General features: G+C 43.3%; 2 protein-coding genes across 2 annotated transcripts; one reads left to right on the forward strand and one right to left on the reverse strand.

The window, feature by feature from the left end:
• Window positions 1–59: 59 nt before the first annotated feature.
• LOC306794459 (E3 ubiquitin-protein ligase MARCHF6-like) lies at window positions 60–12396 on the reverse strand. Its single transcript, XM_079292533.1, has 25 exons — window positions 12024–12396; window positions 11415–11514; window positions 9702–9775; window positions 9456–9599; window positions 8901–8973; window positions 8618–8786; window positions 8100–8283; window positions 7102–7163; window positions 6948–6980; window positions 6803–6854; window positions 6507–6565; window positions 6327–6407; window positions 6139–6207; window positions 4626–4700; window positions 4154–4288; window positions 3719–3939; window positions 3255–3392; window positions 2932–3154; window positions 2529–2598; window positions 2125–2306; window positions 1626–1760; window positions 1425–1514; window positions 1031–1163; window positions 705–840; window positions 60–612 (listed from the first exon to the last, which is right to left on the reverse strand). Exons 1-25 carry the CDS (start codon window positions 12040–12042, stop codon window positions 525–527), a joined length of 2745 nt encoding a protein of 914 aa, XP_079148659.1. The 5' UTR covers window positions 12043–12396; the 3' UTR covers window positions 60–524.
• On the forward strand, window positions 12371–14811 carry cmbl (carboxymethylenebutenolidase homolog (Pseudomonas); the record flags this gene model as incomplete). The annotated part of the gene is made up of 4 exons (XM_079292346.1): window positions 12371–12413; window positions 14115–14259; window positions 14412–14554; window positions 14663–14811. The coding sequence occupies 4 exons, from the start codon at window positions 12371–12373 to the stop codon at window positions 14797–14799; spliced, it is 468 nt and encodes a 155-aa protein (XP_079148472.1). The 3' UTR covers window positions 14800–14811.
• Between the last annotated feature and the right edge of the window lie 282 nt (window positions 14812–15093).

Here is a 15093-nt window from a genome sequence, read left to right on the forward strand (position 1 = left end):
AAGAATAAATAAAAAAAAAAACACAGCATTTTACAACACTTGCAACAAAAAGATAAATTGTCAGTCTGATTTAATAAATTATACATACACTTTTAAGATGTACAATGGTCATTGCATTAATCCATATCCGTCTCTTTTTTCTTTTTTTTAAGACAAAGTCAAAGTATTTACACATGTACAATTATCAGGCAGCACTTTACAAAGCAAGGCATGAACGACAATACAGATGTTGAGCTTCATATCATACCTCTGACCCCCTCACCCTCCTGCCCACACCGTTATTGTGAGGGATTACTCAGCTGTCCCATGACTATAATACATTTTCCCCATCCCACCGTTGATGGGCATGACAAGGAATACAAGAAATTGAACGACATCCATCAAATCCATCAAGATCCACGGGAGATTCAAAAGAATAACGGTCCAAGGACTGAGTTGAAAATCAAAAAAGGGTGGGCAAACGAGCAGACGGGATGTACGCAGTGTAACGGGTGCAAAAATGTGGCAACACGTGACACAAAACTCTACTCTGCGACAGGGTTGGGAGGTGGGACTGAGCTTGCTCTTGCAGCCTTCCGTTCGTAGTTGACAAGCCTCTGCCCAACCAGGTACCTGTAAAGAGATCAGCACGACAAAAATAAGCGCTAAAAATTGTAAAGTACATGTTGATTTCTACAGACGGCTCTACGCTAATAGATCCTCACTTGTCGTTCTTGATGTGCTCATAAAGGCGTTTGAACTGTCGGATCTGGAAAGACAGGATGCCGATCAGCGAGACCACCATCAAGAGGAACGGGTAGATTCTCCTCTGCATTAGAATCTCCATCTCCGGGATAACTCCTGCAAAAGTAACGCACCACAGTTAGGAATTGTTTCCGATATTATTGGTCTCTTACTTTGGGCTCTCCAGTTTTTGAGAAAAAAAAAGAACTGAGAAGGTAAAACACACAAACAAACGGAGAGCTTTTTGGTTTTAAATGTTGTTATTTTGTTGAATTGATTTCCATGTACGCGACACTCAGACACTCACCAACAGCGGGCACCACCCCGGCAGCGATCACGTATGGCACGCACAGGGACAGCAGCAGGACCGAGATGACCGGAGCCGCCAGCTTACGGATGATGAACTGGAGATCGATGTTGCGAATGCCGTTTGCGTAAACCTGAGGAGAAAGTTTACAGTCATTATACTCTACAGAGAATCACAATGTAATTCCCGTGTCTCTCCTTTTAAGCAGAAAAGTGTGAGTCAGCTAAAAAAAAAAAAAAACAGCACCTGTGGATGTGGGAGGGACCCACCGTCTGAGCAGAGCGAAATTAAACTATCGTGGAAAAGCAATTCCTGTATTTGTTTCTTATCTTATCGAAAATAGATTTCTCATTTAGAGAAGGAGATTAAAGCAAAATATCCATTTCAGACCCACCTGCTCAATAACGGTCTTCAGCCACCACTGAGGGCCCATGAGAGTGATGGCAGCAATGATTTTGGCATGGAGCACTCCAAGAGCCCAGTCCTGTAGATAGCAGAGAAATCAAGGGATGAACATGGGGGTGACAATTACAACACAATACCTACACAACAATGGACCACTAAAACCCCAGACAACCCAGAGCCCCAATCATGCCTGCCAAGGGTAGAAGAGGGGCGTTTGGTCCAGGGGGACCCTGAGCGGGGCCACAATGACCAGCTCAAACAGCAGGCCCAGCAGCAGCGGGATGACTCCAGCGACCAGCAGAGCTACAACCAGGGTCTTCAGAATCTGCACAAACAAAGCAAGAAAATCTGATGAACATAATCATAAACTTTCAACGCTTCAAACGATTAAGAGAACAAGTAGTTTGAGTGGTATTCCCCTTTGATGGTCCCACATTTCCTCCTTCATGGGACAAAACTACAGCAGTACAGGTTGGGGTATTACTACTATGCAGGTGCTGGCACATTTTGGCTATCGGCCCGATGATGTTGTAATAAGCAACCAACCATTTAACAAAAACACTGCCTTAAGGCTCAGCTGTTGACAATTTAATAGCTGGAAAGAGAACTTATTACAAAACCACTGCTGCCCAGTTTGCTGCTTAGTTTTGGGCGTTTGCCTACAATGGCGGCTGCTCACAGAAACCCACCATGAGGGTCCACTCCTGGACTTTGCGTGCAATGACGGTGCGTCCCTGGGGCATCCAGGCCAGCAGCACGGTGACTCCGCGGATAGACAGCCAGCAGACATAGAGGCCGCACGCCGCTGTGTACAGCTCGTGGATTTTGGAGCTTCCTGTCCAGAAGGACATCAGCCAGCGGCCGGTGAACACTGGAATACAAAACGTGACAACACAAACATGACATCTCTTCAACACCCCAGCTTTAGAGGGAACCTCAGGTCTGGTATATATATATATATATATATATATATATATATATATAGAGAGAGAGAGCGAGAGCGAGAGAGATTCACCCTTTAATCATGGTTTGGGTGTGAGTCTGCAAAGTAGAAAATAAATTGCTGGTTGTCTTTCATGCCACCACATCTTACCTGGTAGGGTGAGGCACAGCAGACTGGCCACCAGCAGAGTGAAGCACATGAACGCTATTAGCAGCACAATCTAAAGAAAAGATAGGGACAGTTTTAGAATACACGCGAAAGCAATGAAGGAACCAAGCTTAGACATATCAGATTGTGCTTCTCCATTCTTTGTTTACACTGCGTAAATGTGCCAATGTTGTATTTTATAAACTACAATTGACAATCATAAGACAAAGGCCTTTAACATGAAGGAGGGCGAGTGTAATCACTGGGGGTTGTGTAACCTAAAATGTGCAGTAAGTGACACCTTTGTGCGGTACTTTGTACAGTAACTATACTTAAAACAGTTACACAACATGTAATTCCCCAGGAACTGCAGTGATGAATGTTCAGAACCATGGGACCGTCTCACCCTGAATGGGAAGCGAAGGGGTCTGTGGTAAGGCTGGAATCCAACTGGTCCCCCTTGCTGCAGAATGGCCTGATGGGCTGCATGCAGCCCCTCGCCAACAGCAGGGGCAGGGTTGTTGTTGTTGTTGTGGTGGCCAGGAGGAGGGTTATTGTTGTTGTTGTTGTTGACAGGCTGGTTGGCGTCGTTGTCCTCCTGCTCACCGAGGAGGTAGGAGTGGAGGTCTCTGTGGAGGTAAAGACGGGTTTGGTTGTAGACAGCCAGTCTAGAGGGAAATATAATGCATGATGACATATGTAGAAGTGTATTCAAACGTGTTGACCTACAGTAAATATCCAGCGCTGACTGTCCAGGCCCTGACCAGGCCTTTGAGCCACTGGCGAGTGTGTCCCTGCTCCAATAGAGCTGGCAGCACAACCTGAAGTAACAACAGCTCCAAAGACAACTCACTGACTGGGGCGTCACTGAGGGGAAAGAGGGGTATGGGGTCAGAAAAACAGCCATTTAAACAGCGTGTGCAAGGACATGAACCACGTGGTCACATCGAAGCGTTGCGACATCTGTTCTCAACATTTACTCAAACAGGTCACTGCAGCTCAGTCATAGTTTATCAGTCTTTCAAGTTGGCAATGTGGTTGATTTCCTCTTTGGTTCAAGATGTACGGGGAGATGTTGCGGCTATCTGGCCTCAGGAGGAAGTGGTTGCACACACACACACCATTTCACAGAGACAAGGCAGCAGCTTTCACACAGTTTATCGCCGAGTCATTGTGTTGTGCCTGCTGGTTACCTGTAGAGCATGACGTTGTAGGGGAGGAAGGTGGGCATCAGCAGTTTGATCAGCCTGACGGGCAGCCACAGCATGAGCAACACGATGGAGCCAAACACCACCATGGACAGGATGAACCGCCGCAGGTGTCTGTAGATGGGCAGGTGAATCATCTCCTGCACCGGGTTAAAATCGGGGTCGTTGAGGTTTCTCAGAAACCACAGCACTCCCGGCCGCAGCACCTGATGGAACAAACAACAATAGAAGTTAGCGTTACATGCATTTAAAAAGTTCAACATCGAGACGTTTCTGCCAAAGATGAAGAAATTTCCTCCAGGCGTTCTTGAGACGGACGGATGGAGGTACAGACGTAACATAATGCCGGGGACGCATACAAATGAACCTACTCACAGTAAACTAACTGAGGAATGAACGGCACTCTCATCAGCATCTTACCTCTCTCAGGAGGAGGATGAAAGAAGCAAAGTAGAAGACGTAGACCATTCCCACAAGCCAGTGCAGGAACATGGTGGTACCAGGGGCCGACTTAAAACTCAACTCTCGGTCTTTCAGGGAGGCATCGAACATCTCCTGCAGGAAGGAAGAGTGTTAAAGAAAGAGAGCATGTAGACCGGTTCAAAGATGATGCATCCTAATTACTTGTCTTTGATAAATGAATGCACTGTTCCCTCGATGATAAAATGTGCTATGAATAACATTTGTGCATACCGTATGCTGAACAGACTCCAATTAGACTACGGTTAATTAGGTCCTGAGAGTGCATGCAGGAAGAACGACTCCTCCACTGCTGCTCTAAAGGTAAATCCCATCCTCCACATTGGCTTTGTTACCTTATGTAAGTGCTGTTGTGTCTATAAACCTTCCAAAAAGAAGAATGACATAATTTAAGAGTGCAAGAGAGACTTACTAAAGAGCAGATATCAAGCCACCAGCCACAGATGAGTGGGAAAACACCGATCTCAACGACAACCAGCAGAGAGACCTGTAATGGAACCAGAGATGTGTCACAGTATCACTTTAGTTTACACCGTATGTCACATGTGTCAAACTCAAGGCCACGTCATTTTATGTGGCCCGCGAATCCACCAGAAAAAAAAGAAAAGAAAGAATTAAACTCTTTTTTTTTTTTGGAAAAATAATAATAATTTCAAGTTAGACTTGAAAATAAAAGTATCCCCATGGTCGAAATTATGAGATAGAAAGTTGAAATCATGAGATAGCATGTCTGTGTACCGACATTAAAACTATCACAACAGGTGGACAGGAGAGGCAAAAGGCCGAAAAGCGGTTTTCCAACGATTGAAAAAGATCGACAAATAATCCCAAAATGTCCACGAAGAGAACAATTTATGCAAAGGGAAGAAAATGTAATGAAAGATGGGAAAGTGAATACATGTTTGTGCTTCAAGGAGAAAAACGGTCTGTCTTCTGTGTTATGAGGCGTGTCGGTGATGAAGGAATACAATTCACGTCGGCATTTTGACACCAAACACGGAGCTGAATTTAGCCTCCAAGAAAAACATCAAACTGTCCAAGAATTAAAAGGCAGACTGCAATCACAGCAGAATATATTTACACAGCTACAGCCCAGTGCATGCTGAAGGTATGTGAGCAGAGCTCCGACCAGATACAGACTTTTACAAATGTCAGTTTGTGAAGAAACACCATCGCAGACCGAGTTCATGAACTAGCAGCAATCTAACAACACAGCAGCTAAGAGACGAGCAGGTACTTGTGTTTCTAATGAACTGTTGATGAAAGCACAGACAACACGGATACAGAGCATCTATCCATGTTCATCACACCTGACTCTCAGTGAGCAGCTCTTGGATGAAGCTGCCATGCACAGGACGACGACAGGGAGGAACATTAGTGATGCAGAGAGGTGACACAAACAGCTTTGAACAAAGTTATTGTAATAACTTGTGTTTGATATTTGTCTTTGTTATTTTCTTTAATAGTTTGATCTTTGATAGAGTCATGTGGGTTTCTTAACCCTCAATTAAAATGATTTATGTTATAACTACAGAAATGTGTTTAAATATAATTTTTCATTTATATAACTGCATGTACAATATGTTTACACTTGAATAAAGAATAATCAAATGCAGAGAGAGTTATTTAACAATATGTTAGGAGAAGGTAGTGATACAGTTAGTGATTACAGTTACAACCGGCCCTTTGAGGGCGACCGTGATGCTGATGTGGAGATGAGTTTGACACCCCTGCCGTATGTGGATACATCAAAAACTTAAAATCTCTATGAAAGGTGCTGAAACACAATCATGTGACACTTTTCTCCTCATTCAGTTTCAGGCACAGGCGTTAGGTTCAGGCAGTAAATACTTCAGTCGCTATTTCCACCAAGGACGATGCGGACGTGAGTTACACAACGCAGGAATGCACTTAGGAGGCTTTACCTTGACAACGATGTAGCAGACTCCCAGGAGACGTCGGGAGCGCTGGAACCGGACCAGAGCAGCCAGTCCCTGAAGCAGCCATTAAGGATCACACATTTACACCCGCACAGACCCAGCACAATACATTTCCCCGTCCCTGTGATGGAATTATGTTTGATTCAGGTTTTCACATTTAGACGGAAGGATACGTGACAGAGGATGAGCGACATCGCCAGCAGTATGTAGCCCACGATGGTGGTGATTAAGCCCTCAAAGTGAGAGGCTTGGACCTGAGGAACAGCACACGGTTGAAGTCGAGTAATTAATCACAGTTCAAGAGACACAATGTTGGGGAACAATGCTGCAATTGGATGAGAGCAGTTCCTTACATATTCCTCAAAGCCAAGACCAACAACGGAGAAGTGGCCGATGTGGTAGGGACAGAATGCTGAAAGAGGAAAAGATAGAAGACGTTTTCTCATTGTGGCATACAAACAAAAAACAAATGCAACCAACCTGCGCCATTGCTATGAATAAATAATATGTCATATTCTGGTTAATGTTAGCTTAGGTGTTTTGTTTGAGGCCTTAACGTGTGTTTGTCCTTCACTACATTTAATCATCAAATACATGGACTCAATCATTATGCGGATGATAAATCCTTGTTTTAGTCTGCAGTACTCACCAAAGACCAGGATGAAGAGTGTGTTGAGAGACACGACCCAAAAAACATGCTCCTACAAGACAAAAGGGTCAAAGTACAATTTAAAAAAATGTATCATACACGAGTGTAAAAATCAAAACCGACAATTATGGGTGTAAAGACTTACCAAAAACACCAGTGAACCATCCAGGCCAAGCATCTGAAAAGGTGAAATGGAAAGATTCTAAGTACTTCATGATATAGAACACAATTAACCAAAAGCTTTGATAAGAATACATTGTGTAGTAGGGATGGGGGTCTGTAATGTCATGCAGAGTTACCCTTTCCCAGGTGAGCTCCTCCGCCGCTCTGTCCCACTCCAAAGCATTCCAATTCATGTCATCTACACAGAAACATATTCACGTTAAAGACGAGGAGGACATTCACAACCATAAGCAACTTAACAAGTATCGACATAAACATCCGATCCTAGATCAGTCACAATAGGTTGCATGTGCATCTTCCCGCTCGTCGGATATGACCACGGCATTACAGTGCACCGTATGGCGACGGGGCAAATGTTTATGAGTTGGCTTTTAGCAACAACAAAAGAAAAAAAGAAATTGTACTGAAGAACGCTGTTATTATGAAGTTATTAATGCTGTTCTGGGGACAATTTGTTTGCAAAACAACCGCTGCATTCATTTAGCTGCGGCGATGCCCCACAGCTAGAATAATGTTTCATACAATCACAATTCATTAATGACCCGTTTTGCAGAGCCCGCTGCAAAATCAGTCCATTAACCACAGCGAGAAAAAAACAAATAAGTGGGTTATGAGTGCTGGGGGTAACACTCCGACGCATCGTTGTATCATTCTCAAAATAATTGCTCTAAAGGCAGTGGTAGTGTTTGTTGGAGCTTTCAACATTTCCATAAACCCTGGAGTTGTTTGTTGTCTGTTTGCTGTCTTCATTGGAGACGACACCTTTTGGAAACACGACGTTCATGATGTTCTGCTCCTTGTCATTTGTGCATGAACTGCACCACGCCGTGATGTTAAGCAATGTACGGTAACTTAATACAGCACGTCTCCGTAAAAATCGAACCGGGCAGAACATAAAGTGAAATGTGACGGACAGACCGGCAGTGTGCCATTCTGGAACATAATCATTGTTCGTTTGTGCTGACGCGTGTCGAAAAATGAATGCTCTTTATGTAGCGAGGGAAACACTTCATACAGCGGAGCAACTCGCTCAGTACTGACCAGAACTACCACTACAACTGCTGGAAAAAAAAAAAAAGAAACTCTGAGATTAGTTTACTTATCAAATTCAAACCTTGTGCTCCATTGTTGGGGTCGGCGGCGGCGGCTCCCTCCTCTTCCTCCAGCTCGGGGTCATCCCCCTGGTCCGGGGGGACATCGGGGGGCTCGGGCTCTGCTTCGTTCGGGGCTGGCGGATCAGCCGGGGCTGGCTGAGCTGCAGGGGGCTCGTCGGCTGCTCGCTGGCCTGCAGCTTGTGCCTGAGGTTGAGAGGGGGGGGGGGGGGGGGGGGGGGGGGAGATGTATGTTTTTGACATAGGGAGAGATGACAGTCAGGGTGATTTTGTGTGTTTGCAAAGTAGGTATGTCAGGGAGGTATATTGCCAAGTAGATATATGGTTTCTAAATTCGGCACACAGTCATACATGACACACAAAGAAGTCTTTACTGTAAATATCTTCATATCTTTGTTTGATGTTTGGCTTAAATCCTGACTAACGAGTACATTTGTTGTTGTCATTGCACAATTCTTCCTTTTATTGATTTAAAATAAGAAGACCGTGGCCTCGTTGGCAAACCAGTCAAACAAAGTACCTCATTGGCTTGTCCGGCTGCATTAGGCGGTGCTGCCTGGTGCTGCTCCAACCAGTGAGGCGCTCCACCGTGGACTATTTGTTCTCGGAGCCACACCAGGCTGATAAAGGCGCACAGTGTGCAGGTGACCACGAAGCAGCCCTGTAGACAATCTGCAAGCAGGTTCTCTCTGCAGAAGCACAAAGATGAACACCTTTAATAAGTACGGGTTGTGGAAAAGAACGGTAAAGGAGACGACTTTCGCTTTCGTGTGTCGTGGGAGAACGCTGGTATCATCACTCACGTGGAGAGCATGTCCAGCGGCAGTGTCAAAAGTGAGCTCACAGAGCCGGTAAACAGACACTTGTAGATGCGACCTGAGCCAGAGACCAGATACACAAATGAGTGTCATTTTTCGGTTTCAAAAAAATGATGCGTTGTAACAATTTACACAACATGTGAGAATGAAATAGATCGAGCAGGTTGTTGTTTTTTTACATTGAGAACTGAGATCGATTTAAATATCTTGGAACATGCAAAGCACTGCCTGTTACGTAATGGTACTAAAGCTGTAATTCCCTCCATCGTGTTAAACCATGAACATGAGCTAATATGAGAAGCTTACTACATACAATATAATGAACCTCTACTTTAAAACCTATGAAGCAAACTGATCAGCTACAATCAGACAGACATTTTTATACCACGTTGCTTTGTTGAATCAATTCTCAAGAAGAAGTCGATGAATTACATGTTTAAGATAATAAAACTGGGAAACAACTGAGCTGTAGGAAAGGTCTAATCCATTATTGGAGAGTTCACTGTGGCCTTTAGTACACATTCACCATTTCTGACTTACATGCAGTGAGAGGAACCACCCCGAGCCATGCGAAGGCCACCAGTGTGTAATGGAACCAGTAGCGGATGGCCGTGCCCACACTGGTCAGCAGGCCGGCACAGATGTCCTGGATGGGCAGACGCGAGGGCATGTCCGGGGAGTAGACTGAAAGAGGAAAGAGTGAACCAGAGACATTTAAAATCATCTTTTATCTTTGATAATGCTTTAAATATTATTCAAAATTGCTCAAATGCCACAAGGACTTACTTGGTGTGAACGCAAATCTGTGCTTGCATAATTCACAGTACTCCTTCCTGCTGTGCTTCAGCCACTGGACCAAACTGTGAAGCAGAGAGTCAAGAGTAGCATTCAGCAACGCAGAACATGTTCTGCTTGACAATTAAATGTGTTTAGTACATAGTTCTGCATTTCAAATCAACACGAATGGAGACCTAGTACAGAGCATATATCAATTAAAAGACCCCCCTACAAGTTCTTAACAAGTATTTAAAAAGCGAAATTTCAAACGATCTGATTTCAACAGATTGCATTGGTCCCTAGTTTGGACATTTTCACTCTCCCAAATGGTCTTTATTCACAAGGCCTTGGAATGAACAAGATCAGACGTCATACCGTCACCAGAAAGAAATAACTCTGGTGTTGCAGATTCAAACCACTGTCAATGACATATGCGATGAAGTCGCATGCTCGGCTGTCATCAGGAACTCTGGAGCCAACAGACACGGACTGTGAGAACATCTCGTGTTTCAGTCACGGTCAAAGAAACAAAAAGGGCGTTTCAGTTGTTTCTGAGATAAGTTGTGCTCGAATGTCGCCAGTAATTACATCAACCCAGATCGGTGTGACATGTGCAAGACGCTGGGATTAACAACTTGGTTGTGTAAGGGTGTCAGTACAACAGCTGATTCCAACACATATAACAGCATTTAGGCCTGTGTCATTAGACCTACACAGTACAGGGTTATACATGGGTTTCCTCGACCCCCACTGTTGAAAGAAAGTCACTAGGTTTCCCCCCACGACAGAGCACATTTATTCCGTTCAATATGTTGTTCAGAAAACTTGTACTGAGATCAGCATTATAGGTCCACAACAGCTGGATTTTAGTTTGGAACCGGCAATAAGAAAACAAGGAAATGCGATAACCACAGCTAGAGTTAGCTGCAGCCTGCAAACACTCAGCACAACGACACAATCCAGACACAATAGACTTGTTACTCTGAACTGTGTGGGGACGGACGTGAACTAATATGAATACAAACTGAGGTTCAACAATCACCACAGAACAATCCAGGCCTGGCCTTTGCTTCAGCCTGGGGATTTTCCATGCACCTGACCACGCAGGACAGATGAGAACACAGCACAATCTCCGAAAACACCTCCGGGGGGGGTGGGGGGCTGTTTTCACCATGTCAATACTACAAACAGAGACACGATGCAACCTGGATGAACCTGTTTTGCATTCTTTCATGATGCTACAATTGCATTTGCTGTCAAGCCACCACTGTGGGAATAATCACAGGGCAACAAGTTATCCAATTACTTAGTAACCACCCTGAAATGTATCACAAACCATTATACTGTACAGTTCATATTAGGATGTGAGCATGTGACTGCAGATCCTTGTTTTTTTTTGGTTTACTTTAGGACATTATGCGCATGTGTGTTGAGTCAGGATAGGAAGTGTGATAAACATTACACTGTGTTCTTCTGTCAGAAATAATACATTGCAATACATTGTCATACATTTTGTAACACAAAACTATTAACAAAACTGGCACAATCAGTTCTACAGTCTCTCTGTACTTCAACCTTTACAAAGACACGAATATCACAGCGTCCAACCTTTGCTCACATTCGTGTCAGTGATCTTTTAGTGCACAAAAACGTTTCATAAAAAGGAGAACGTGTACCGGGTAGGGAGAGTACAGTGACAGCTGAGGAGCCAAACACACTTACCATTCCTGGTGGATAAACTTGATACTCCCAGTGCAGACACACGGGTGGTACAAGGGTTTGTCTGGGGTCCCCTCAGAGCGGCACACGCGGCAAATATCCGCTGCACAAACAAACAAACAAACAAACAAACAAACAAACATGTGAGTGATGATACCCATCGCCAAAAGCCAAGCAAACCAGAGATAAGCAGACAGAGTAGCGTGACTGGGGTGTGTTAATAGTGCCTTTAAGAATAAGGTGTTTAATGGTGATGCAGGCTAACGTTTACTTGGATACATACACATCTAAGTGAGTTACAATTTGTAATCCATGTAGCCATACATCAACAGTCTGATAACATCACCTAGTAACGTCTTCTCCCTCGATCACATCACTGCTCTTATTGAGTTTGGCTGCATTAAAAACAACTTCTATCAGTCATCTCCCGTCTCCCTGAATTAACCTCACACTGGCGTTACATTGTGAGGCTACCAAGCTATGCTAAGTAGACCACTAGCAGGCCAGCTCTGCAGCAGCAGCTTCGCGGCGATGCACTTTGTGAAGCTAACCGCGAGTTAAACCCCAAACTGAGAAGCAACACGAAAGAGATGCCTTTAGATCTGTATTTACCTTCTTCCGCAGTATCCATGATGATCGCTAGGCACGGGTCACCGTTTCTTCCAGGAGTGACTCGTACAGCGGACCCATCCACGACACAGACAATATCGCTTAGCTTGCTAAATTAAGCTAGCGAGACGAGTGTATCCCTATGTGTCGGATGCATTGAGAATCATAAAATGGTTCCCCCACAGACTGTACACCAGTGTTTGCTTCGTTGTGTCCTCTCACATCCAGTCTGTGTTCGCTGCCAAACAAAAGGTTTTATTTTGTGTTTTGTGGATGTAAGACCATAAACGTTACATTCTCCGTGTTGCTGAAATGACAGTTGAAACCTGGGAGACAAATGGCTAGCTAAAATGGCTAACGCATGCGCTAACGTCACTGTTCCTGTCACAACAGGTTTGTTTTGCCGCAGCGGCTCGAGTTTTACGGCAGGGGAACTTCCATAACAACCAGTCACGTGGTTAGTGAACGGCAAGCCGTGAAGATTATTTCAATCATGTCAAAACATCAGAAGCTTGGTTCTAAACACAATTAAAAACAGTTTAAAGATGTACATCTAGTGTGTCAACATTGGAGAAAATGTTCTCCATTAATTCCCTTTTACTGTCTGATATTTCTAGATACTGGGTATCAAATATCCATCCATGTTGACCCTCCTGTCGTGTTCGGGTCAAATCTGACCGATTTACAACTTTAATCAATCATAAATATTGTGTTTTACATCTGATTACCTCAAGGCCTCATGATATCGTCCCACTAGGCATTTGAACATATAAAATTGCTGATCACCACTTTCATTGAATTTTTAGTGGTTTAGTCTACTTTGTAACACCCATGGTGTTCCCGGTCAAAAGTGACCGCCACAGGAAATGAATGGGAAACACTAGATTATGTCCATTCATCTGATGGAAAACAGCCCCATACACACCCACAACCACCCCTCCTCCCATACACACACACACACACATACACGCACACACCTCTGTAAACACCTGTTCACAGCCCCATATACACAGCTGTACACATTTCAAACTAAAAAAACATTTGTTTGTTTTGGGGACCCATCTTTATGTTCTTCCAAGATTAAAACTGCCCACTTTTTTGCTTGACCATCTTCTCTTATCCTTAAATACGTCTTATTTAAACCTAACCGATTATAATGCAAATGCACTGTTTTTGGTTATATTGATATGTTTCAGAAAACCCAAGCAAAGCCTAATTTATCAAACATCTGGAGATATGTTTTACATAATAAGCTATTTAGCGATAGGGACAATACCAAGATGGAGAATGAATCGGCAATGAACGTGGCGCCCTAGTTATTTTTATTTTATCTTTCAGTGCTCTATTACCATGAGTAGCTACAGCTATGAGTTGTAAACATTACACAACCTGTCTCTGCTTATTCAACAAATCTGTATTGGAAACGAAATTGAGAGAGAGAGAGATTAAGTAAATATTTATACATATTCATTTATTTACATTTATTTATTTCTCAATGACTCTTTTTAAGAAAAGAGCCTGGATTGCAATAAGGCAGAGGACAGTTAACAAAAACAACAGCAGCAAAACACATGTCAACAAACGTGTTTATTAACTTGCAGTAACACATATGCACATACTTTATATGTTTTTGCTTGCAAGGCAGTCACCCTCCCCTGCAGGATTATTTTCTCCAAAATTGTCCAAATCACATTGAGTAAATGATGAAAAGAGAACCATGTATCAATCATATTCACACAAGGATGAAAGTGATATTTCTGTGTGTAGTGAATATTGAAATATTGACATTATGTCAATATATTATGTCAATATTTCAATGGGTTCTTGTTTATGACGACCCTCTCTATCTACACAAATAGTCATAAAATATTACTGTAAAGTTTTTGAGAAGATTAATGGCAAAATCAGCTCAATTTACATTGATTTTCAGAATTTTCCTATATGAGGTTATAAAAACTTTTCCTGCCAACAGAATTGCTGTCATATATTCTGCCTGCATCCGACCGTAGCAAGCCTTGTAAAGTAACTTTTAATAACTTCACTTTCAAACCTCAGAGGTTGAATAATATATTCCTGAGTTTGTGATGATTTAAGCGGTGATTTATTCTGCCATTGTTTTTGCTCCATGCAGTGCTGTGTGTCCTGACGTCTATGTGGGGAAGGAGCCGTGCGGTCCATCAAATAACTGGTCCAAATTTGCAGAGTGGCTTGAAGACAGAAAGCCCACAGAAATAAACAAGTACCGGTAACTAAAAAGCCCAATTTTATTTTATTAAGCAGCTGTGTCCAGCTGAAAAATGTATGTGGCTTTAGTAGTTTTGTGTTGCATTCATTATTTTCTCGTATGCATTGGTTTGAAGACATTTTAGTCTCAATATTTCCCTCCTACAGAGAGGTGGATGCAGTGCCGAGGTTCCTGAAGGAGCAGTGTGGGACCAAACACATTGGAGCAGTGGGCTTCTGCTGGGGAGGGGTTGCCACACATTACCTGGCCCTGGAATACCCAGAAGTCAAAGCAGGAGTGCCCGTCTACGGTACGTTTCACAGTTCAATTCATGAGACCCGTGGCCAAATATGCTCTTCCCAATTCTAGAGTTCTACTGTACAGTGACTTCTTGATGGTCTTATGCGATACTGTGCAGGGATCGTACGTGAAAGAGAAGACCGGTATGAGCTGAAGGTTCCTACGCTCTTCATCTTTGGAGAGAAAGATGAGGTTATCCCACTGGACCAGGTTAGTACGCATGAATTTAGGAGCTTTTTAGAGTATTGCCTTTGAGTCGATAGAGATGGTATAAGCTTCACACTGGTACTTGAGCATTAAATGGTGTCTTTGATGAAACATCCACATGGCTTAATGTTTAACTACACCACAAATGAAACATTTAGTCTAGAATAAAAGCAGAAATAGCACAATTACTTTAAAAAGGTGCAGATCTTCCATTTAAAACGCCATGTTAGCCATACACCTTCTAACATCCATTTGCTCTTTATACAGGATTAAAAACTGAAAAGGTAAATGTAAAAGTTGCCATTTACAGCAAGCTGAGGTCCCTAATAGTTAGTTTGATTG

The sequence above is a fragment of the Melanostigma gelatinosum genome (genome assembly GCF_949748355.1).
Source record: "Melanostigma gelatinosum genome assembly, chromosome: 20".
Classification (NCBI taxonomy): Eukaryota; Metazoa; Chordata; class Actinopteri; order Perciformes; family Zoarcidae; genus Melanostigma; species Melanostigma gelatinosum.